The sequence below is a fragment of the Rhinopithecus roxellana genome, chromosome 13, assembly GCF_007565055.1.
Source record: "Rhinopithecus roxellana isolate Shanxi Qingling chromosome 13, ASM756505v1, whole genome shotgun sequence".
Classification (NCBI taxonomy): domain Eukaryota; kingdom Metazoa; phylum Chordata; class Mammalia; order Primates; family Cercopithecidae; genus Rhinopithecus; species Rhinopithecus roxellana.
Genome location: NC_044561.1, coordinates 117,753,990 through 117,779,034, shown reverse-complemented (window position 1 = coordinate 117,779,034; position 25,045 = coordinate 117,753,990). Strand labels below are relative to the sequence as shown.

The 25,045-nt window shown below is 49.5% G+C and overlaps 1 protein-coding gene across 3 annotated transcripts in view; it reads right to left on the bottom strand.

Moving 5' to 3' along the window:
• Nucleotides 1-2,693: 2,693 nt before the first annotated feature.
• HNF4A (hepatocyte nuclear factor 4 alpha) overlaps nt 2,694-25,045 on the bottom strand; it is a 74,732-nt gene continuing 52,380 nt past the window's right edge. For 2 of the 3 annotated variants that reach the window (XM_010384282.2, XM_010384279.2), the window contains exons 4-10: nt 21,661-21,767; nt 20,801-20,956; nt 16,975-17,062; nt 15,290-15,445; nt 11,414-11,650; nt 6,898-7,050; nt 2,694-5,860 (exon numbers count right to left, since the gene is read on the bottom strand). In XM_010384282.2, coding sequence (XP_010382584.1) covers nt 5,718-5,860; nt 6,898-7,050; nt 11,414-11,650; nt 15,290-15,445; nt 16,975-17,062; nt 20,801-20,956; nt 21,661-21,767 — 1,040 coding nt within the window. In that variant the 3' untranslated portion in view covers nt 2,694-5,717. The remainder of the gene's footprint in view (nt 5,861-6,897; nt 7,051-11,413; nt 11,651-15,289; nt 15,446-16,974; nt 17,063-20,800; nt 20,957-21,660; nt 21,768-25,045) is intronic. The other variant, XM_010384280.2, reaches the window with a different exon arrangement.

The window sequence follows — 25,045 nt, the reverse complement described above, 5'->3', positions numbered from 1 at the left end:
GGTCAGCCTAGGCAACATAGCAAGACCTCATCTTTACTAAAAATAAAAGAAAAAATTAGCCAGGTGTGCTGGCACACTGTACCCCAGCTACTCAGAAGGCTGGGGCAGGAGGATTGCTTGAGCTCTGGAGGCAGAGGTTGCAGAGAGCTATGATGGCGCCACTACATTCCAGTCTAGGTGACAGAGAGAGACCGTGACTCAAAAAAGAAAAAAAAAAAGAGGACCCTTAGAAATTCCAGTTCTTTTTTTCCATTGTTTTATAGCAGAGAAAGAGGTTTAATTGTAGGGCCGCCAAACAAGGACATGACAGGAAACCTCAAATCTGTCTCCCCGAGAAGCTTGAGAAGCTTGAGAATTGATTATTCCTTTTTTTTTTTTTTTTTTTTTTTTTTTGAGATGGAGTCTTGCTCTGTCACCCAGGCTGGAGTGCAGTGGCATGAGCTCAGCTCACTGCAACCTCTGTCTCTTGGGGTCAAGCAACTCTCCTGGCTCAGCCTCCCGAGTAGCTGGGATTACAGGTGTGCACCACCATGCCCGGCTAATTTTTGTATTTTTAGTAGAGATGGGGTTTCACCATGTTGGCCAGGCTAGTCTTGAACTCCTAATCTCAGGTGATCTGCCCATCTCGGCCTCCCAAAGTGGTGGGATTACAGGTGTGAACCACCAGGCTCAGCCAATAATTCCCATTTCTTAATCAGGCTACCTGGATGGTGGAAGCATGGGCTCAGGTCTTGGCTGGGGTCTCTAGCTGTGTGACCTTAGACAAGTTTCTTCACCTTTCTGAACCTCAGTTTCATCATCTATAAAATGGGAATTTGACTGTCTGCTACCTGAACTGATGCTGTTTAGCAATTGAAATAGAAACCAAACCTGAAGCTCTGGCTGCCTGTGCTGAGATTTGAGATTAACCAGGGCAAAGGGCTGATGAGGTGGAGGAACCAAGGGTAGAGGAATTTATGGCAGCCCAGGGTTTATGGTTTTGATATGGGTTTATTAAGCACAATTTAGGACTGAAATAGTCTCTGTTGGTCCCTACCCCCTCGTGTCCCCGATGGCGGCAGCATGAAGAAGGCCTCCGTTGCAACGTTGTCGAAAACATTTCCTGGTGCTGACTAGTGGAGGGAAGGCACAGGGAGCGGCCCTAGGGATCAGGTAGACAGCGAATGGGTGCTCTGAAGGCTGGAGAGTTTAATGGTTAACCTCCCGCTAGAAAGGGGCGCATGAAGAGTTCACTTGTACTCCTCATGTAACAGGAGCTCTCACAGTTACTGTGATCTCATTCCATTGAATCCTGACATCTTCCCTGGAGGAAGATATCATTCCCACTTTACAGATGAGGCTCGGAGTGGTGGAGTGACCTGCCCAAGGTTACACTGATCAGCAAGACGTGTGCTTCCCAGACCAGAACTTTTGTCCCCTCCCTTAAGGAAGAGCTGAAAGGATCACGCTGCTCTACCCTCATCCCCAATGAGGATGTCCCCATATGTTGGCATCCCACGGTCCAGCCATCACCGAATGCTGTGGTGTGCTGGTGAATGTTAACAACGGGCTCTCCAGGAACAAAAGCCCTGATTTGTAGAGTTTGCTAGTCTTTGTGGTGTAAACACTCCAGCAATAACCAATTTCAAGCTATCAGTGTGGCACTGGCAAACATGGAATTGGGAAGAGAAGCTACTAGTCAGTTCTCACAAGCCAGCTCCAGCACAACCCCGAGTGAATGGAACGCTGTGGTCTGTGGTGGCCGAGACACAAGGCCGCCTTCCTATAATAGTTTAGCCGTGGAGAGAACCCCAGTGCCTACAGATCTGGCTGGAGATTCTTAAGCACATCCCTTGCTTTTATTCTTTCTACCTATTATTTATGTTTTGAAACAGGGTCTTGCTCTTTCACCCAGACCGTAGTGCAGTGTTGTATTCATAGCTCACTGCATCCTCGAACTCCTGGGCTGAAGCAATCCTCCCTCCTCAGCCTTCAGAGTAGCTGGTACTATAGGCACACACCACCACACCTGGCTAATTTTTAAATTGTTTTGTAGAGATGGGGTCTCCTTATATTGCTCTGGCTGGGCTCGAACTCCTGAGGCTCAAGTGATCCTCCTGTCTCAGCCTCCCAAAGTGCTGGGACTACAGATATGAGCCACTGTGCACAGCCTTGTTCTAGAAAAAAGCAAAAAACAAAACAAAACAAAAAAACCACTTGCTTTTATGGAATGTCCCCACAGCTACTCATCTCCCATTGCTGGCAGATTGAGGTGACCCAGAAAAGGGCTCTGTCTTGGACCTTGGTGGAGGATGACAGACCCTTGGACCCTCTTGCCATTCTTCCAGATCTTTCCATTACACTCTCCCTCATCACTCCCCTCTTCAAGAGGGGGGATCAACTTTCACTCTCTCCATATACTAAGTACTTGGAATCAAGAGACCAGGGTTAGATGTCCACCTCTGCCTCCCAAGAGAAATCACTTCCCCAAGTCTCAGTCTCCTCATCTGGAAAGTGGGAGTAATCATGTCTAACTGCTTACCTCGTGATGTGAAGACTCAGAAATTATAATGGATACAAAAACATTCTGCACATCACAAAGAACTATAAAACTATTCTCATTCTTCCTTAAAAAATTTTTTTTAGCCCCCAAGCAGAACCAGAAGATTCAGTCTTATTTCTGACACCTGAAAGAAAATATACTCATCCGAGGACTTAGAAAACATATGCGCCATTTATTTTGTTTTATAAACTTTTGTTAAAACACACAAGAGTACGAAATGTTTTTTGTTTCTTTGCCCCATCAGGCGGCAGTGATGGGGGCTCAGGGGTCAGCGCAGGACCTAATGACATTCACATCCACAGAAAGATGTGGGTCGTTCTGATGGGACCCAACCCACTTTGGTAATTGCTTGATGTAAATTTCACAATTCATCTTAATCAGGGCAGATCACAGAAAAATTTGGCAAATGTAATTGGCTTGGTGATGACAAACAATAGAAGAGCATTCATTTCCGACCCTCTCCTCTCCTCTGTCTGCTCTCAGGAGAGCCATGCGGATTTCAGAAGCTGCTGAGAGCTGCCTGAAGATCGGGGTGTCTTGGTGGGGGAACGGTTGTGCCCACGCTTGTCCCCCCAGCAACCCTCTGTTAGTCCATCAGATTTTATGTTTTAGGACCACAACTCAAGTGGCCAAAAAAAAAAAAAAAAAAAACAAAACAAAAAGAGAGAGAGAGATTTTCTAATATGTCAGCTTAGAGTCAAAAAAGTAAACTTTGTTTTGTGTTTCTCACATTACAATAAAGTTATTAAAGTGGAATGGGTTTCTTCTCCAGAAGGGGTAGATTCCCAGCAGAGAACTGACCCCCTGCTCCAAAAGATTGTTCCCATGAAGGGCCACTGTTGCCCTCTGCATGCCATGGGACATTCTTATCTCAACCTTGCTCCCATGACAGAGGCCTGAGGAACGCTGGAGGGAGGAGGTGGAGGAACAGAGTGGGAATGACCACAATGCCTGGAAATGGTTCCAGCCTCCCTGACTTACTGCAGACCAGGCTGAGCTGTCTGGAGGAGATTTCAGGGGCACTTGAATGAGGTGGTGGAGGAAGGCTTGGGAGCTCTGAGCAGGGTGCAGTCTCTCCTGGGACTGCGGGTTTGGCTGGGACTGCCATAGGGATGTGGTGATTCCTCTCTGACACATCACCCCAATACGTCTCCATGCCTCTTTCTCATAAAAAACAATCACTAATGGTGGGATTTCTGGGCACTGGGGCACTGCCTCCATCCACTCAGAGGGGTCAGTGTTGAGTGGGGAGCAAGAGTCGGTCCAACAGTTTCCCTCCTACCTAATCACACCTCCAGCCCCAGGACACATCCCTTTTGTTCACACTGGTCAGTGGCATTTTCCAGCATGTCCCCAAAGCCACCAAGATTCCACATGGATGACGTGCTGGACGCTCCATCCTAGGGTCCAATGTTTCCAGAATACACCTGGAGTGACGATCTCCAGAATAAGCCTCAAACCCAGGCCTGCTTAGCCCTCCCGTGCCCCCACACTGCGCACACTGTCCCACCCCCGTGCCAACAGGCCAGATGAGCCCGACTCCCAGGAAACAGACCCCTGCCACCCCTCCCCTAGACTTGGGGAGTGAAGAGAGAAAAGCTCTCAAGAGTTATGAATTCTCCTAAATATTTATCAGCAAACAGGATACTCGACCGTAAGTGAATTTTAGTGCAGGCTCAGGCCAATCTTGGTCCTGGGAGTGGGCAGAGTTCCCAGAGGAACGAGTCCGGTTTCTGAGGCTGGAGAAGGGAGCCAGAAGCCCCTCAACTTGATCACAGTGAGAACAAAGGGAGCCTTTGGAGAAGTTATTCAGCCACTCTCGTTAAGAGCTCCTGTTCTGATCCAGGGAGACCTGGGTTCAAGTCCTGACTCAGCCACTTCCTAGTTGTGTGAGTTTCAGAAAAAAAAATCACTTCACCTCTTAGAACGCAATTTCATCTTCTGTAACAATCTCTAGGTTAGGAGGGGCGGGTGAGTATGGGGAGGGAGGAGGAAAATAAAAAAACAAAAACAATCTCTAGGTTAATAGGGAGGAAGGGAGGATTAAATGAGATGATGCATGTCAGATGCCTTAAGACAGTGCCTGGGAGTAAGGAAGAGCTTGAGACAGGCCCTGGGAGATCATTCCTCCTGGATGTCACTCTGATGTGAGAGTTTACCCATCTTGTCCTCTCCAGCCCCAAGCCTCATTACTCTCACCCGCATTACATCATCCACCCCACCTGACCTCCCAGCTCCCAGCCTCCTGTTCTCTACAGAACTGCTGTGTTCATTTTCTGGAAGCCCAGCTCCCTGCATACCCCTTGCCACTGATCAGGGCCTCAGCCTGGTATTCCAGACCTTATGCTCTCCAGCAGGCCTTCTCTCTCTTCATCATCCCTCTCCCAAACCATTCTTCCTCAATTCTTGCTAGATTCTTCCTACCACGAGGCCTTGACTCAGGCTGTTCTTTGGAATGTCCCGTCTCACCCGCTGTACCAGCCAGACTTCTAGCCCTTCTCAAAGGCCTAGTGGATGGTCTGCCTCCTTCTGATGCTTTTCCTCTTCACTCCAAGTTCCTGTTGCAGTTGCCAACCTGGGCTTGTTTTCTTGGGTTGAAGGTCTACAGAGATCCTCACCCCAAATACCCACCCAAGTCCCTGAAGAAGGAGGGTGCAGGGGGGCTGGAGGAGAAAGGCGTCTTCCCTCACCACAGCCTTCTAGACCCTGCCTGGCCCCAGTCAGTGCTTACAACATGTTCCCAGGATGACTGGGGGAATCATTTCCAAGGCCTCCTTGGCCTCTGGAGAGGTGGTGTTGGAGAAGACGGGATGGCTGAGCAAGGCGACAGCAGAGGGAAACGGGCGTTTGAGGTGGGGGCAGCAGCAGAAGGAGGAGCGAATGGATGAAGGTGAAGGTGAAGGCAGTGGCTTCAACATGAGAAAAGTTGCCCAAGGCAGTAGAGGACTTTCCAGTGGGGTCTTCCCGAGTCAAAGTCTCGTTATCCAGAGCAGGGCGTCAAGGGTGGCAGTGGGATGTGGCCCTTAGGCCATGTTCTCGGGCCCTTTATCCTTCCCATTCCTGCTCTGGGACTGGTCCTGGCGTCACGTCTTCCTTTGCCGTGACCACGTGATCACCAGGCGTTCTCTGAGGGGGCTGGGGGGAGCCAGCGGAGCCCCCAAGCCCCAGCGGCTTGCTAGATAACTTCCTGCTTGGTGATGGTCGGCTGGGGGATGGCAGAGAGGGGCTTGACGATTGTGGCGACGGCTCCCGGCAGGAGCTTGTAGGGCTCAGACCCTGAGCCACCTGGCGGTGAGGGCTGTGGGGTCTCAGGGGTGGCTGGAAGGACAAACAGACAGATAGGGGCTGCTCAAAATTCCAGCCTTTGTGGGAGTAAATGAAGAGCCCCAGGAAAGTTCTCCCCCTGACCCCCGGCCCACCCCGCCTTGACTTAATTTCTTCCTCTATAAAGTGAGAGAATTAATTAAACCAGATAATCCCTAAGGTCTTTTATGACTCAACCTTCTGTGAGTCCCAGATCATAAAGCCTAAGTTGTATGAGGTCTGGAAGGTCTCACCACCCATCTCCTCCATCATTTATTTGATATGCAGACTGAACTGCTTCTCCGAAACCAAGGCCCAGGCTTGGCTGTCACCAACGGCAATGGGATGGGTGACAGGGATATTCTTTCCTGGGAGAAGGAGCCAGCAGTTGATGAGACTCAGGGCCAACTGGCTCAAAAAATACCATTTCTTGGATATTTAGGAGATGAGTAATAGAAACTGGCCTCACTCTCATGGCAGGTTTGGAGAGCAAATTTGACCCAATTGGCAAACTTTGTTCAATGGACAACTTTCTCCAAGAACAATGTCAGTAAAATATCATCTCATCTCAGTGGATCACTTCATCCCATTGATAATCTTATTCTTTGAAGAGCCTTGCCCAATGACAAGTTTACCCTTTGGAGGTTTTCAGAGGATGGTCTAGCCCAGCAGACATCCTGACCCAATGGATAGTCTCATCTAATTGTCCAATGGATAGCCTTACCCAATTGAGCAGCCTTACATCAATGACCACTTTTACCTAATGGACAATGTCAACTAATGGGATTCTCATCCAAGAACATCTTCACCCAATGGATTACCTCGTCCAGTGGACTGCCTCATCCCAACAATGGCTTCATTCAGTAAACGCTGTCAGTCACCTCACTGAATAAACAGCCTCAACAAATGGACAACCTTGCCCTTTATTCCCTACCCTGGAACCCAGAAAACTGTTGCATCCTGGTTCTACCTTCTAGACTCCACCTTCTCCTGCTTCCTCTCTTAAGCCCCATCCTCACCCTTTGCAAGGTAGAGTCCCAGAGGTTGCCCACCTGCCTGCCCCCTGGGTCGGGGCCACTCACACATCTGTCCATTGCTGAGGTGAGTGGGCATTGTGTTGGCAACGATGACATTGGTTCCCATGTGTTCCTGCATCAGGTGAGGGTGCAGGGGGTGGTGGGCATGGGGTGCATCGCTGGAGGACCCTGCAGGAAGAGAAGATCGATCAGGATGAAGAGTCTGGGATGCAGACCTCAGGCCTTGGGACGCCATCTTCCTCAGGTGTGATCAATCAACCTGCCCATCCAATATTGGCAGTGCCTGTTGGGTACCTATTCCTGGGTTAGTAAACTAGGGTGTACCATTCCCATCCGTAGGCTTCACGAGGGTGTTAAGAAGACCCCAAAAGACCAAGAGAACAAAAGTGAGTTGAAAGAAACAAGGTGCCTATAAGGAAGCTCTGAGATCAAGTAAATGTTCTAATGAGTAGTGTATTGGATGTAATCAATGGCTTTCAAAGCTCCTTGGCGTGCAAGTCCTTCAACCATTTGGTCCTGCCTCACCTTCCAGCCTCATCCCCCACATCTCTGCTGCAGCCAACTGACCTACTTATAGCATCTATGTGTCCCCTGTGTTTTCCTATGTCTATGCTTCTGCTCACATTGTTGCTTCCGTCAGAGATGTTTTTTCCACCCCAAACCCACTCCACGTCCATAAGCCCAAATCCCAGCTCATATATTTCGTCTCTTTAGAAGCCTCTCCTGATTCTCCTCATTCTCCTTCCTTGGATTTCTCATAGTAATTTATCTGTAACACAACTTTTAGGAAAACCACTTCTTCTGTCTATGAGCATTACAATTTCAGATGTATTTTTCTTCTTTGAGAGCCTAGCAGATTGTCTGGAACACAGTAACCGCTTCAAACATGTGTCAGGGAGTAAAAATATCACATGGGGTATGGTTTAATAATAGCCTATGGTGAGTAATATGACAATGATGGAATTTCAATGCTTGCAAGAGATCTCTACAGTACATTGATCTCAGTGATAAATAACGACTGTTGATAATTAACAATTATCATGTGCCAGGTACTGTTGTATAGCACTTTTCATGTTGTACATAATTTAATCCTTACAACAATCCTATAGAACGGATACTATTATTAGCCCATTCTACAGATGAGACAACTAAGCCCAGAGCTCTTAACTATTTGGCAATAGAGCACAGGCTCCTGATCCTGATCTCAGTGACACCTGATTCGTAATAATCCCTTGTTCACAGGGTCAAAGTGAGAATGAAATGAGCTATCACACAACAGTGGTTCCCAACTGGGGATGATTTTGGCCCATCAGGAGACATTTGACTATATCCGAAGACATTTTGGTTGTCACCACTGGAGAAGTGCAACTGGCACCTTATGGGTACAGGACAGAGATGCAGCCAAACAACGCACAGGACAGCCCCGCACAACAAAGAATCGTCCAGTTCCAAGTATCAATAGTACCAGTGTTGAGAAACCTCGCCCTCACTGAAGCACCTCCAAAATCTCGAATTTAACATCCCTACTTTGACTTCACCTCATGTCCTTCCAGCTCCCTTAATCTAGTACCATCACTGCAAAACTTCTTCAGCCCTACTGAGGCTGTCAATTCACTGACACTCTCTTTTCACTATCACCCCATCCTTTTGTTGTTGTTGTTGAGACAGAGTCTTGCTCTGTCACACACGCTGGAGTGCAATGTCGCAATCTCGGCTCATTGCAACCTCCATTTCCCGGGTTCAAGCAATTGTCCTGCCTCAGCCTCCCGAGTAGCTGGGATTACAGGTGCATGCCACCACGTCTGGCTAATGTTTTTTTGTATTTTTAGTAGAGATGGTGTTTTGCTGTGTTGGCCAGGTTGGTCTTGAGCTCCTAGCCTCAAGTGATCCACCCGCCTCGGCCTCCCAAAGTGCTAGGATTACAGGTGTAAGCCACTGTACCCAGCCTCCATCTTTATTTCTCTTTGAGTGCAGCCCAGACTCCATGACCTATCATTCTAATCACTCCCTTGCAGTCATCCTAACTCCTTCATACTCCCCTTCACAGTCAAACCAAAGGGTTATCTACTCTATCTCCACCTTCCCACTTGCTCTCTTTGGAGCACTCTCCAATCTGGTTTCCACTCTCTCAGCTCTCTGGAACTGCTTTCAACACAATTTTCAAGAGCCTCCAGCTGCCAATCCAATGGACTCTTTCCTCTCTCTTCCCCTCCTCCCTTGACCTCTCCATTCCTCCCTCCTTCTTTCTGTCTCTCTGCAGAGTGTAACACCATTAAACACTCTGTCCTTCAAACACGCTCTTCTCTTGGATTCTGGAATTGCCCTGGTTTTCTCCTACCCCTCCGGCCAGTCTTCTTCCCTTCCCTCCATGGCTCCATCTTCCCCTGATTCCACAGAGCTGCCTTTAATCTTGTGCTTGAGCAGCAGACTCATACATTCAACTGTCTCCTTGGTAACTTTGATTTGTAATAGTCATCTCATGCTTAATGAAAGTCCACAATGAGGCTGGGCATGGTGGCTCACACCTGTAATCCCAGCATTTTGAGAGGCCAAGTCGGAAGGATTGCTTAAGACCAGGAGTTCAAGACCAGCCTGAGCAACATAGTGAGACATTGTCTCTATAAAAAATAAAAATGAAAAATTAGCTGGGTATGGTGGCACACACCTGTAGTCCCAGCTACTCGAAAGGCTGGAGGATCTCTTGAGCCTGGAAGGTTGAGGCTGCAGTGAGCTATGACTGCGCCACTGCACTCCAGCCTGGGTGACAGAGAGAGATCTCGTCTCAAAAAAAAAAGGAAAAAGGAAAAAAAGAGAGTCCACAATGGATCTCTGAGGTCACCCCTCATGACCACCCCCAGACTCCAGCATCAAGTTGTTTATTCTGTCCTCCTCATCTCAGTAAACTACTCCATCTTCATTTCTGCTATTCAAAGCAAAAATTTAGACTCTGTCCTTGACTCTTCCTCTTCCTGTCACTCCCTACATCTGATCAGTCAGCAAATCCTGTGGATTTGCTTCCTCCAAATAGATGATCATCTTCCTCCAATCATCTTCCTCCAAATAGATGATCAGGTTTATCTTCACTGCTCCATTTCCATGGTCCAAGCCTTCACCATCTGTCACATGATTGGAGACAGTGACATTCTCAGGAATCTCTGTAATTTACTTTGTACCCAACAGTCAGAGTGGTTTGTTTAAAGCATTAGTCTGGGCTGAGCATGGTGGCTCACACCTGTCATTCTAGCACTTTGGGAGACCGAGGTGGGCAATCACTTGAGGTCAGGAGTTTGAGACCATCCAGGCCGATAGGGTGAAACCCCATCTCTGCTAAAAATATAAAAAAATGAGCCGAGCGTGGTGGCGGGTGCCTGTAATCCTAGCTACTTGGGAGGTTGTGCAGGAGAATTGCTTGAACTTGGGAGGTGGAGGTTGCAGTGAGCCGAGATCCTGCCACTGCACTCCAGCCTGGATGATAGAGGGAAATTTTGTCTCAAAGAATAAAAATAATTAGTCTGGTTTTCACTCTCCTTACAATAGTTGCAATGAGAATAAAATCCAAATTTCTGACAAGGTTTATAAAGCCATATGTTTATGATTTGGTTTCTGCCCAATCTCCATCTTCACCTCCTACATCTCCTCCATCTCACAACCTTGCCCTTCTTTCTCAAACACACAACTCTCTCCTCTCCAGGGCCCTTGAAATAGTTCCTTCTTCTTGGAATATTCCTCTCTTGTCTTTTTTTTTTTGGATGGAGTCTCGCTCTGTCGCCCAGGCTGGAGTGCAGTGGTGCGATCTTGGCTCACTGCAAACTCCACTTCCCAGGTTCACGCCATTCTCCTGCCTCAGCCTCCCAAGTAGCTGGGACCACAGGCGTCCGCCACCACGCCCAGCTGATTTTTTGTATTTTTAGTAGAGACAGGGTTTCACCGTGTTAGCCAGGATGGTCTCGATCTCCTGACCTCATAATCTGCTCTCCTTGGCCTCCCAAAGTGCTGGGATTACAGGCGTGAGCCACTGCTCTCTTGTCTTTTAAGCCTGCATTTCCTTTCAGCCATTAGGGTCTTAGCACAAGAGTCACCATTTCAGAGAGGTCTCCTTTGGCCTTCCCTATCTAAAGAGGATTCCTTTTCGGTTAAACTCTATCATATTACCTGTTTATTTCAAAATCATAAAATGTGAGCCTTTATACACACATGCACGCACATACGGGCATATACACAGATATCCACGCATCCATGCACACTCACACACACACAGCCTCCCGGAGGGCAAAGATCTTGTTCTTTACTGAATTGCCAGCACTTAGAACAGTGACTGGCATGTGCTAGACTCTCGGTGCCTAAACAAATAGACCATTGCCTTTGTTTCCATTTTTCTGGTCAGGAAACTGAGGCACAGACGGGTTAAGCAACTTGCCCAAAGCTGCACAGTGGGGAAGCCAAGGAGCTGAGGGGTGAGCTCAGGTCTGTGTGAGGCCGTCTCCTGGACAGTCCCCCCTCCAACCCCGCCCCTCCTGGGCCTGGCACAGACCTCCCAGCAGCATCTCCTGCAGCAGGTTGTCGATCTTGGCCATGCCGAAGAGCTTGATGAACTGGATCTGCTCAATCATCTGCCAGGTGATGCTCTGCAGGGTAGGCAGCAGCAGCAGCAGCTCTCCAAAGCGGCCGCGCGAGTCATACTGGCGGTCGTTGATGTAGTCCTCCAAGCTCACTTGCACCTGGGAACGCAGCCGCTTGATCTTCCCTGGATCGCTCAGCCCTTTGGCATCTACAATGGAAGAAGGTGGGCAAGGGAGGGCAGTAGGGTCCAGTTGGAGCATCTGGGGAGTCAAGACCCAGATGTCCCCTGACTTGTGTCACACAAGGAGTCTTCAGCAGTGTGGGCACAAGGATTCAGGGACCTCAACAACCATGGTACGCCAGCATGAATTGTAATTTCCTAGACACAGGCAGAAAAAGATTTCTGCCACATTTCCTAAGGCACTAAACCAGAAGAGTAGGGAATAGGAGATGGAGGGCGGGACTTGAGGAATGCGTCCAATAAACACTTAGCAACTGCCTCATCTTACACATGGGGAAACCCAGACACAGAGCAAGGATAGGGCTTGTCCTAGGTGGCACAGCCAGTTGTTGGCAGAGCCACGATGGGAACTTGGGGTTTTGGGCCACAGTTGAGGTCCCCTCATCCAGACCTCAGCACTTGCTGCCTCTACTGTGTTAGAATAGGCTCCCCTTCCCTGGTTCCTGCTTCCTATCACCTTAGGGACTCAGGTTAGGTTTCACCTCCTCCAGGAAGTCTCCCTTCTACCCTCCTATGTCTGCATCCTGTGTCCTTCCTGTTTCCAAATCTCTGTGGCCCCTCCATCACTGCTGACCACACAGGATGTAATTGTTGTGCCATCCAAATGTGAGCTCTGCAGGGGCAGGCATATGTCTTATTTGCCATTTTTATTTTATCTTATTTTATTTTATTTTATTTTTTGGGACTGAGTCTCCCTCTGACTCCCAGGCTGGAGTGCAGTGGCGTGATCTCGGCTCATTGCAACCTCTGCCTCCCGGATTCAAGCGATTCTCCTGCCTCAGCCTCCCAAGTAGCTGGGATTACAGGCACATACCACACCCAGCTAATTTCTGTATTTTAGTGGAGACGGGGTTTCACCATGCTGGCCCGGCTGGTCTCAAACTTCTGACCTCAAGTAATCTGCCTGCCTCAGCCTCCCAAAATGTTGGGATTACAGGTGTGAGCCACTGCACCTGGTCTTTGCCATGTCAAACCCACCACCTAGCACCATGCATAGTCAATATTTATTGAATAGGGCCAGGCGTTATATTTATTTATAACTATATATAAATATTTTGTTAGATGGCTGGATGAATGAACGAAAAAAAAATCAGTGAATAAATTCTAGATCCTTAGCCTAGAAGGGACTTAAGCGGTCATTCAATATTTAATCTCAACCTTTATAGAGGTAATGCATTTATTTCCTCTTTCATGGAGAAAGGAAGTGGCAGAAAGAACATTCACCCACATTTCTAGTGAGCTCTCTCCACTGAATCACGTTTGTTCATTTGTTCATTCAGTCCACAAATGTTTACTGAGCCCCTCCTGCATGCCAGGGGAACTAGGTTCCCCACCCCTTCAAATTGCTAGAGGCTGCTGCCTCTGACTCAGCATAAGTGATCCTGCCCATTTTGCAGAACAATTCTGCCAGTCCAGCCTCATGCCGAGCACTACAGAGGATACAGGCTGGGCCAGGCTGTGGAGGGAACTAGAACTAGAAATCTCACCCTCTGGGAAGTGTGGGATAGCACGTGGTAGGTAAGAATGTGGGCTTGAGAGAGAGAGAGAAATCGGGATTGACAGGTGGTCTGAAGTTCAAATCCAAGCTCTGACATTTTCGGGTTGCGTGACCTTGGGCAAGTTAATCATGCCTCAGTTTCCTTATCTGTAAAATGGAGATAATAATTCCTACTTCACAGGTATCATGTTGGTAAGTAAGATAATCCACATAAAGTGTTTTAAAACAGCTCTTCAGTGAGCATTTAATACATGGGGCTCATGTTCCTCTTCATCACTATATATTATATATTTTTTGTTTTGTTTTGTTTTTTGAGATGAAATTTTGCTCTTGTTGCTCAGGCTGGAGTGCAATGGCTCCCACTGCAACCTCCGCCTTCCGGGTTCAAGCGATTCTCCTGCCTTGAAATCACACAGCTAATTTTTGTATTTTTAGTAGAGACGGGGTTTCACCATGTTGGCCAGGCTAGTCTTGAACTCCTGACCTTGAGTAATCTGCCTGCCTCAGTCTCCCAAAGTGCTGGGATTACAGGCATGAGCCACCGCACATGGCCTTTTCATTACTATTATTACTAGAGGTAATCTATCTGCAGTGTGAAGGACAGTGCTGGGCACACAGTAGGTCCCCTCTAACATGTAAGCAGGGAAGGCAAGCAAGCCTCCGGGGTTCAGGCATCTTTGACAATGGGAAACAAAAGCAGGTTTTGTACAAAGACATTCTGTATAAACGCAGGTGCGAAAGTCAGTGGACAGAATGGGGAGAGGAGAGCCAAGAGCCACAGGAGAGGGTAGTAATGCTTTATCTTCATCCTGCAATGTGAAGGGTTGGGAGATACTATCTACAGTTGATAGAACAAGAAAAGAAAGATAAAAGCACATAACATGCAACAGCGACACAAAAATAGCAATAAAAATATATTGGGAAAAATGAGGGAGAAAAGATGGGAATGGTAATGGAGAAAAGCAAAATCCTCTGCTATCCTAGGAGGAACGTTATGATCCAAAATGAATACATCAACAAATATAAGGCTTAGTCTTTCATTTAGAATTGTTGAGGAAACTGCCAGAAGGAACAATTAAAAGAATCAGACATGTTTCTCTTGGGGAGTAGACTTAGAGCTGGAAAAGTAGGATGGGGAGAAGTATTTGCATTTTAAGTATGTGTAGATTTATTTATTTACTTATTTATTTATTTTTTTTAGATGAGGTCTTGCTTTGTCACCCAGACTGGAGTGCAGTGGTGCAATCATAGCTCATAGCAGCCTCGACCTCCTGGGCTCAAGAGATCCACCCACCTTGGCCTCCCGAGTAGCTGGGACTGCAGGTGCTCACTACCATCCCTGGCTAATTTTTTTTTAGTTTCTATAGAGACAAGGTCTTGTTACATTGGCCAGGTTGGTCTCGAACTCCTGGCCTGAAGTGATCCTCCTGCCTCTGCCTCCCAAAGTGCTGGGATTACAAGTGTGAGCCACCACATCAGGTTCTAGATATTATTTTGATAAAAATTTTTTAAGGAAAAGAAGCAAATATGAAAGAAAAGAGGAAGATGGGAAGTAAGGAGAAAGAAGGATGGAGGGAAGAAGTAAAAGAAGGGAAAGCCCAGGCCTTTGGAGTCAGGGTGCCCTGTCGAGTCATATCCTCCCTTTGTGTTTCTTTGAGATGGTGTCTCACTCTGTTGCCCAGGCTGGAATGCAGCAGCGCGATATTGGCTCACTGCAACCTCCGCCTCCCAAGTTCAAGTGATTCTTCTGCCTCAGTCTCCCAAGTAGCTGGGATTACAGGCATGCACCACCATGCCAGGCTAATTTTTGTATTTTTAGTAGAGATGGGGTTTTGCCATGTTAGCCAGGCTTGTCTTGAACCCCTGACCTCATGTGATCCACCCGCCTTGGCCTCCCAAAGTGCTGGGATTACAGGTGTGAGCCACCGCACCTGGCCATATCCTCCCTTCAAATCTTGACTTGCCTCATCTGTTAAATGAAAACGGCCTCTTCTAGCTGTCGTTAACATGAGATGAGGTTGTGAACTCTGTACATAACCCAATAGGAGAAGTCTGGCAGAGTGTTCTGGAGAGAGAGTCAGGGATGGCTTAGGAGGTGCGCACTGTACCTGGGTCAAAGAAGATGATGGCTTTGAGGTAGGCATACTCATTGTCATCGATCTGCAGCTCCTGGAAGGGCAGCACCAGCTCGTCAAGGATGCGCATGGACACCCGGCTCATCTCCGCCAGCTCCGGGCAGTGCCGAGGGACAATATAGTCATTGCCTGGAAGGGTTGGGAGAGAGGGAGGTTGGGAAGTCACCTTGGGTTGACCCCTCTCCTCTAGTTTTGGCTTTTAAGTTGGCAAGATAGTTGGTGCCTGTGGGAGGAGGACCTGCAGGGATGATGACTCCTATTTCACAGGTAAGGAAGCTGAGGCCCAGATTCAGAAGATGAGCTGCCTCGAGTAACCCGGCTGAACTTGGAACTTGACTTTCTAGGACCCCTTTCACATGACCCAAGCTCCATTTACCAACATGACTCACAAGATCGATGCCATTCAAAGGCCACCTGGTAGGCACCAAAGCATCAAAGTTAAAGGACCAGATTCTGGAACTGCACTGCCCTGCTTAAATGGCTCTGCCCCTGATAGCCAGTTAGAGTTGGATAAGTTACTTAACCTCTCTGTGCCTCAGTTTTCTCATCTATAAGATGAGGATAAATAATCGAGCTTCCCTCATAGCATTGTTGTATTAAAATAGGTAGTGTTTGCAAAGCAGTGAGCACAGTCCCTGGCGCATAGTGTGTGCTGTACAAGCGTTTAAAATAATAAATATGCTGGCTGGGCGTGGTGGCTCATGCCTGTAATCCCAGCACTTCGGGAGGCCGAGGCGGGTGGATCACGAGGTCAGGAGATTGAGACTATCCTGGCTAACATGGTGAAACCCCATCTCTACTAAAAATACAAAAAAAAAATTAGCCAGGCGTGGTGGCAGGCGCCTATAGTCCCAGCGACTCGGAAGGCTGAGGCAGGAGAATGGTGTGAACCCGGGAGGCGGAGCTTGCAGTGAGCCGAGATCGCGCCACTGCACTCCAGATGGGCGACTGAGCAAAACTCCGTCTCAGAAAAAATAATAATAATAATAATAAATATGCCATGAAGGCACAGGTGACACGGCCTGGGCTTTGTGCCATTCCCAACCACCTCTTGCTCCTACTCCAGAAAGAACATCAGAATGCACAGGTAGGCTGGGCACAGTGGCTCACACCTGTAACCCCAGCACTTTGGGAGACTGAGGCAGGTGGACCATTTGAGGCCAGAAGTTTGAGATCAGCCTGGTCAACATGGTGAAACCCTGTCTCTACTAAAAATACAAAAATTAGCTGGGTGTGGTGGTGCACGCCTGTGGTCCCAGCTACTCTGGAGGGTGACGCAGGAGAATTGCTTGAACCTGGCAGGCGGAGGCTGAAGTAAGCCGAGATTGCACCATTGCACTCCAGCCTGAGTGACAGAGCAAGACTCTAAAAAACAAACAAACAAAAAGATGTACAGGTAATTCCAGGGATAATCCTGATTGTGCTCTGACTTTACTGCTGGGAATTTGATGCCTTACATCCACATTTCTTTGCATCTGAGTGGGGTACCCAGTTGAGAACTGAGTCCTGGAGCCCTCCAATGCAAGCCTGAGGACAGGGCCACTCCTGACTAGTCTCCCTCGCCCTTGCATGCCACCATGTGAATCTCCTTGCCTGGGTGAGTGCCATGCTAGGTACGCCCTCCCTGGAGCCCGGGCCAGGGCAGGCAGCCTCCTCACCTAGGAGCAGCACGTCCTTGAACACCATGGATCGCTTGGTGGCTCCGAGCAGCAGGTGCTCGCCAGCATGGGCTCTGAGCAGGGCCACCTGAAAGAGAGAAGGAACAGTGTTTGCCATCTGTACCCTTGGGAAGGCTGCCTGTAGCCAACTCAGTGACACTGGGCAAGTCAGCTTAATGCTCCCCTGTGCCTCTACCTGCCTGAACTGTGAAATGGGCATCATAAAACTACTGCCCATAAAACTAGAAACCTGGAAGGGATTCTGCAGAAAATCGGAAGGGGAAAGAACATGCGCTCAGAGCTGAGAGACCTCGCGCCAACTCTGCCCTTGAACTGTTGTGTCCTTGGGCGAGAAGCTGCTTTGTGCTGGGCCTCTTCTGTGTGCCTGATGAAACTGTAAGAAACATTCTGTGTGCTTTTTTTTTCTCTTTTTTGAGATTCTCAAAAATGTCTATGATCCCAAAAAGTTCCAAAACCGTGGATCCCAAATTCCCACCCATGGACCAGCTATGGAGAATTATGAAGGGTGCTTTGTAAAAATACAGATTCTACTTCTTTTTTTTTTTTTTGAGACAGAGTCTCACTCTGTCACCCAGGCTGGAGTGCAGCGGCATGATCTTGGCTCACTGCAGCTTCCGCCTCCCAGGTTCAAGTGATTCTCGTGCCTCAGCCTCCAGAGTAGCTGAGACTACAGGCATGCACCACCATGCCTGGCTAATTTTATTTTTAGGAGAGATGAAGTTTCACCATACTGGCCAGGCTGATCTCGAACTCCTGACCTCAGGTGATCAGCCCAACTCGGCCTCCCAAAGTGCTGGGATTACAGGCATGAACCACTGTGCCCAGCCTGAAAATAAAGATTCTTAGGCCCTGAGATTCTGATCCTGATTCTGTATGTTTAGGGTGGGCCCAGGGATCTGTGTTTAATAAGCTCCACAGTTGACTCTGAAGTGCAATTCTGTTTGGGAAATCATTGCTGTGGCAGATCCCTCCAGGGACTGACATTGCAGGACTCCAGGATTCTGAGAGGGCATTACAAGAACTTGGAGGTGGATGTTGGGTCTCAGGGCTGGTCCTTCTCAGAGCAAAGGTATGAGCACTGGCCTCTGGCAGAGAATCGCCTTGATGAAACCCTTCTCTGCAGGGCATACAAGGCAAGACTTCGAAGACTAGAATCGTAGGTAGGTGCCCAGCAAGCTCACAGAAGGACATAGCCAGCCCACTGAGGGCCAGCTGCTTTAGTGCTTGCCTGAGGACCAAAGGATGGCCTGAAAGAAAACAGCACCAGGCTGGTAGCCTCAAGTATCTTATCTTCAAGACTGAGTTGGGGAGTTTGGAGGTTCTATAGCAAGCCAACTAGAAGGTTAAAATGTCTTTGTTTGTTCATTCATTTGACTGTTCGTTCTTTCAGTTATCAAATCCTAAATGCCTACTATATGCCAGACGCTTTTTAAGACAATGGAGGCACAATGTTTAAAAACGAGAGACAAGGTGTCTAATCTCATCGAACTAATTTGTAGGAGAAAGTATGGAACAGATAGTAGAGAACAAATACATACAAAGCGCAGTGGGTGATCACAACATAAGAGAAAGAGGAAGGAGAAAAGATGGGAGGAAGGAAGAAGGGAGGGAGGGGAGTGGAAAGGATGGTGAGAGCAATGGGGCAAGAATGGCTACACTAGATGGGGAGGTCAGAGGAGGCCTCTAAGGAGATGAAATTGTTGTTAGAGGAAAAAAGAGATTTGCCTGAAGGTATTTGGCGCAAAATAAGCCTTCAATAAATATTTGAATGAAGGAAGGAAGGAAAGGGGAAATGAATGAATGAATGAATGAATGAGCAAACATCTTGACTTCTTCTCTAGCTCTAGCTGCTCCTAGGCAGCCACTTGTCCTTGCCCCTTCTATTCCCCATGGATAGAATCTTGTGACGAAAACAGAAAAAGAGGAAACTGCCTGGGAGGGGAAATCCACTTTCCATGACCAGTATGGAGGGAGGCCGAGGATGCTGATTGCTGAGGGCCTCCTGCGCGCCAGGCACTGTGCAAGCCTTTCATCAGTCACCCCAGTGGCCTTCACACCGCGAAGCAGAAGACCTAGATTTGAATCCCAGTTCTGTGGCTAACTTGCTCTGTGACTTCAGGCAAATTGTTGTCTCTCTGTAAGCCCCAGTCTCTTTCTCCAGTTGTATCCAGGCCCAAGAAGCACACCAACTGGGAATCTAGTTTCTGGGGCAATGTCAACAGAATTGGAATGCCCTTTGGAGGACAATGCCCCCGATTTTCCCAGGGATGCCCCACCTGCATTGGGCAAGCTGGGCTCCTCATACACCAGGAATGGGGAGCTGGGAACCCTTCTGATCCCAGGTTCAACCCCCTGATATGGCAGCTGTTCTGGGGGGTGGGCTGGGAGGTCGGGGTGGTGTGTTAATGATTGTCCTCTGTTATTGGCCACCCATCATTGCCCTCTGAGAATGCTCTGAGCCCCAGCCAGGGAGGTTTGGGTGGGAAATCGAGGTTAACAATTGCTCAGGTTGAGGGTATCTTGTTGCCCTGCTAAGCCCCTGGGAAGGAACAGGAGGGATTAAACATTAATGTAGAGACTCCAGCAGAGGGGACTGGGGCCAGAGCACAAGGAGCAGGGGAGAGGGTAGGGGCAGATTGTCCAAGATCCTTGCCCTGTTGACTCTGCTAACGGAGGGAGGAACCATGGAAGAGGACCCTGGGTCCAGCCCCTGTATGAGGCTGGGGACCAGCCAAACCAGCATTTTCACAGTGTCCCTATATGCAGTATTAACAGGTGTTCCAGGAGAATCTTGGGGCCGAAGGAGTTTGGGAAGCCTTGGCCTCTGAGAAGTCGACTTCTCAGAAGTTTTCACAAACTCACATGCATTGTCAGTGTCTTATGCGAAGGTGTGAAACAGGTAAGTGAATGCACAAGAGGCTGTCTCCAAAGCTGGGGACGTGGCCCAGCCCAGCTCCTCTTCCCTGGGAGGAACATCTCTTTGGAGGCCCAGGGGTGCTCTGGGCAGGACCTTCACAGGTGGCATCTCCGAAATTCATCTGCTCTCAGACACACGCTGCCTTCCTTCAACCCTTTCTTCCCCCAGGGACATTTTAGTATTCCAAAAACAAAATGTACGGTGGGAAATACAGTGCTGAGTTCAACGGTTTTGGTGGGAAAGAAGGAAGAAACTAACATTTAGGGAGACGAGCTCTGGTCCGGGCACTGCGCAGCTTGCTCCATCACCTGAGTTTCGCACTTTTCAGATAGTAATGTCCTCAGTCCTCCCAACCACACTCTAAAGTGGATATTATCATTTCCACTTTACAGATAAGAGAACACTGAGGCTCAGAGAGAGGAAGTCATTTGCCCAGGATTAGGCAGACAACCAGTATTAGAGCCAGAGCTTAAGCCAAAATCTCCTGATCCCTGCCCCAGGGTCCCTGTCAACATCCCCCTGGGAGAGTCACAGGTACGATGGTTAGGAGCTTGGACTCTGGAGCTTCCCTGCTAGGTTCTAATCCCAGCTGTGCTGGATAGTAGCTATGTGACCTTGAGCAGGTTACTTAACCTCTCTGTGCCCCAATTTCCTCACCTATGAGATGGCAGTGATAATAGAACCTTAGTACCTACCTCATAGAGTTGTTGGAGGAGCTGAATTAATATTTGTAAGGTGATTTAAAGTTTCAGACACATGTGTGCACTACACATTTTGTTAAATAAAATGAAATCAAGCCAGTCCGCAGCTATATCCCAGGTGGGCCAGCAGCCCCCTGGCTGCCCTGCCTGGTGCCCACTACTGCCCACTATCCACGCCCATCCTCACCTGGTCGTCCAGGGGGAGCTCGCAGAAAGCCGGGATGTACTTGGCCCACTCAACGAGAACCAGCAGCTGCTCCTTCATGGACTCACATACGTCTGCGATGCTGGCGATCTTCTTCGCCCGAATGTCGCCATTGATCCCGGAGACGGGGGAGGTGATCTTCAAGAGACACAGGGAAGAAAATGCTGGAGATGTCCGGGCCCTCCTGCACTCTCTGTCCCCTGCACAGAGCCCCCTCCCTGGAATCAGATGTGATGAGGGGCTGCATAATGGGTGCCTTCCAGCTCTAAAGGAAGCTCAGGGTAAAAACGGAGGGAGGGAGGAAGCAGGGATGAGGGAGAAGGGCTCCCTCTCAGCCTTCACCTGTTACCTGCCCCCTGCCTCCTCCTCTATCAGCTTTAGAGTGCCAAGGAGTCTCTCAGCCTTAGAGGAGAAGCAGGGAAAAAATTCATCATCCTTATGTGACAGTGAGGCAACCATGGCTCATAGAGGTACTGTGACTTGCCCAAGGTCACTCAGCAAGGGATGGGCTGGGCCCCACGTTGCCACCTCTGTCCACTGAGCCACTGCTCTGTTCTCTCAGGGCTGAGCTGATTGCAGGCCCTCAGTGAAGGCGAAGACTCTGCTTGGCCTGTGGGATGTAGGCAGTAGGATGAATTAGAGCATGTCCCAGGGCACCAGGTTCGAGTTCTGCCCTTGCTGCTAACTGGGCCATGTGACATCAGACTCAGTATCCCTCTGTCATATCTGAGGCCCCTCCCATCAGCTGCTCCAGGGCCTGGCTGGGGAGAATGGAGGTGGAGGAGGTGAGCTCCTCTGTAGTGTGGGGGACCCCTGGGTGAGTGGCAGGGTCACCCCGGTACCTGTCGGGACAGGACCTCTGCCTGCAGGAGCGCATTGATGGAGGGCAGGCTGCTGTCCTCATAGCTTGACCTTCGAGTGCTGATCCGGTCCCGCTCATTTTGGACGGCTGTGAGGAGGCAGAGAGAGGTGAGGAGGGAGAGCAGGGATGGAGTGAGGGGGTGGGAGTGTCTGTGACTGATGAGGGGTGGAAGCAGGAGGTGGGGGGCATCCAGAGAACAGGCCAACATCAGCATCTGGATTGAGGGGAGATGGCCTCTAACTCAGCTGGTGGAAGAACTTTCCACATATCAGAACTGCCCCCCACATAATGGAGAGGCTATAGGAGTGATCCACCCATCATTAGGGGCGAGCAAGACAGTGATGACTCAGCTATGGGCTTAAAATGGGTCTTGAGCATTGAGGAGGGGATTTGACTAGATTCAACATGTTCAGGCTCTGGTCTACAAAAGGGTCCCTTTCTTTCCAAATCAAAGTGAGTAAAGCAAGCAAAACAAATTACTCTGGGTGACACGGAGATGGCCTGGGGATTCCAGAACAAGGGGATCTGGGGGCTCCAACTGCCTTGATGGTTTTTTGCATCATCAGGAGCTGCATGTACTCCCGACTAACCTCAGCATCAGCAAGGCCAGGCGCTGTCTCCCTCCCTCCCACTGCTGTTCTGTTCCAGGCACTGAGGGATCTGGAGCCTCAGCCCACTGGGGCCCCAGGCTCCACTACCCGCCCCCATCTGGGTCAGTCCTGGCCAGAGATAGAAGATGATCCTTCCACTGTCCTGACAGTGAATGGGATAGCCCTTAGAGTCCAAGAGGCCTCACTGTGGAATGAGGCTTGGCTGATTCGGAAAGGAGAGATGATGAAGCTCCACAAGACCTGGCTTCCTGTCTGGAACCTGCCACTCTGTGTGCTGGTGGCAATCGCAGCCTCTCTCTGGGGCTCAGTTTCCCTACCTGTAGGCATCTCCCTGCCAGCCAGCTCCCTGTACTTTCTCGTCTCAGGGACTGGCAGGTTGGTTCTTCCAGTCCATCAAGCCGGGGCGCCTTCCTTGGCTTCCCCTCACACCCCAGTGCTGTAATGATCCTAACAAACAGACACGCTGCTCCCTCCCTGCTCCCGGGCCTGCTGTCTCTCCTGGATTAGATCAGCCTCCTCCTGGGCTCTGCTTCTTCCTTGTGCCTGCAGTCCATAGTCCTCTCACAGAGGGATCCGTTCAAGTCGTGTCCCCTACTGCTCAAAACCAGTGCCTTCCAACCTTACAAGTCCCTAAGGCTCTTCCTCTCCTCTCTGATCGCACCTTTTAGCAGCTTCCCACTACTCACTCTGTCCCTGAAAACCCACCTCCCCACCTGGATGCATCTGCACACTTGAGGGCTGCTGTGGTCACTACCTGGGGTTCCCTTTCCCGCACAGCACAGCAGCGTCTTCATTTCACTCCTGCCTCTGCACAAATGTCACCTTTCAGACACCCTCTCCAGCCACCCTGTCTAACACAGCATGTCCCCGACCCTGGCCCTGCCCTACCCCGCTTTATTTTTCTTCAGGGCACTTATTGTAGAATTATTTGTTACTTCCTTTACTATCTATCTCTCTCTGAGAAGGAAAGCTTCAGAAGGCCAAAACTCCAACCCTGCTGTCGCTGCTGTCGTCCCAGCCACCAGAACAGAGCCTGGTACACAGTAACTGCTCAATAGATATTTGTGTAGTGAGAGAAAGAAGGCGCTGGAGGAGGCAAGCTCTAATTCTTTTTCTTTTCCTCTTTTTGTTTTTGAGATGGAGTCTAATTCTGTTGCTCAGGCTGGAGTGCAGTGGCAAAATCATAGCTCACAGCAGCCTCAACCTGCTGGGCTCAAGTGATCCTCCTTCCTCAGCCTCCCGAATAGCTGGGATTACAGGCATGTGTCACCATGCCTGGCCTTTTTTTTTTTTTTTTTTTTTGAGAGATGGGGTCTCATTATGTTGCCTAGGCTGGTCTCAAACTCCTGGTTTTAAGTGATTCACTCAACCTCACAAAATGCTGGGATTACAGGTGTGAGGCACCACGCCTGGTCATAAACTCTAATTCTTATAAGAACCCTATTTCTCCAGGGAACACTGACACCCTAGCTGTTCGACTTTCTCTTGATGTTGACACATTGTTAAAATCAGAGAATAAAAGTCAAATCCTCTGCATTGAGCCCGGGAGTCAGTGGATGGAACAGAAGTCCAGAAGCAAGCAACCTCCTCTCAGACCCACCACGTGGACAGGGCCAGCTCAGAGCACGGTTTCCCTGCCTGGGCGGTCCGCCCCACCTGCCCACACCCCTCCCACGGCAGCCTCCTGCCAGCGCCCGCACCCACCCACCAGGGCGCCAAGTGGCCGGCGGGCCGAATGAAAGGGCTGCAGTCAGCAGCTGCGGCTAGGGCTCCTCAAGGTTAGGCGGGCGTTATCAGTGCCCGGCGCGAGCTCAGTCACGGAATGATGTTTTCCAAATGTTTGCTCAGTATTAGCAGGGTCGGGGACCTAATGTAACTTCTATTGAATATTAACCGACCTGGGCAGAGGCGGAGAGGTGATGAGCCTGTCTTCCCAGAGAACTCCTGGGTAGGGGGCTGAGGGGAGCAGGGCCGTGGCTTCCGAGGAAGGTCCCATCAGATGGCCCCCAGGCCATCACCAACGCTCACCTCCTGCAACCCTGGGTCCACTTTCTGGGCTGGGTTTTTGATGTCAGGAGCTGGATATCTGTCCTGGGCCTGACAGCAGAGGCCCAGGCAGGTATCTGTCTCCCTGGCTTTGGGTTACAGCAAAGAATTCTTGGCCCGCTGTTGGCCCATTGACCCCCAGGGTTCTCCCTGGATTCTTTGTCCCTCCAGGGAGCCCATTCCGGCCACGGTGGACTATCCTCTGGCAGAGACTTACAGGCCCATGAGACTTGAAGCCCCTCTCTGTGGTGGAGAAAAAGTTTCAGCCGTCTAGATCAAGAAATGTGTCTCCCAAACTGATCACTGCAAGTTTCACTCCAGGGAGCTTGGCGTCTGCTCAGCTCTGGGGAGCCTGAGTTCTAGACCTGACTCCAGCCCTGACCCATCACATCACCTCTCTAGCCTCAGTGTCCTCTTCTGTAAAGTGGGGAGTGGGTAGGTTTGATGACCTCTTACAGACTCAGCTGGTCTCGAAATCCTACCTTCCCAGTTCACACTTTCTGGTTCTCAGGAACTATTTTGGATTTCAGTCCTCAAATTCTCCTAAAGTCATCAAGAAAAAGAATGAAAACTTGTCCCAACTCTCTGGGCCAGTGAGACTTCCACCGAGACTTTCTTTGGGCTTTGGGAGCTTCCCGGCAGGCTGAGGAGGGTTGGTGGGGCCTAGAAGACTTAGGCACAGCTAGGAATACCCTCATTTCCTACAGC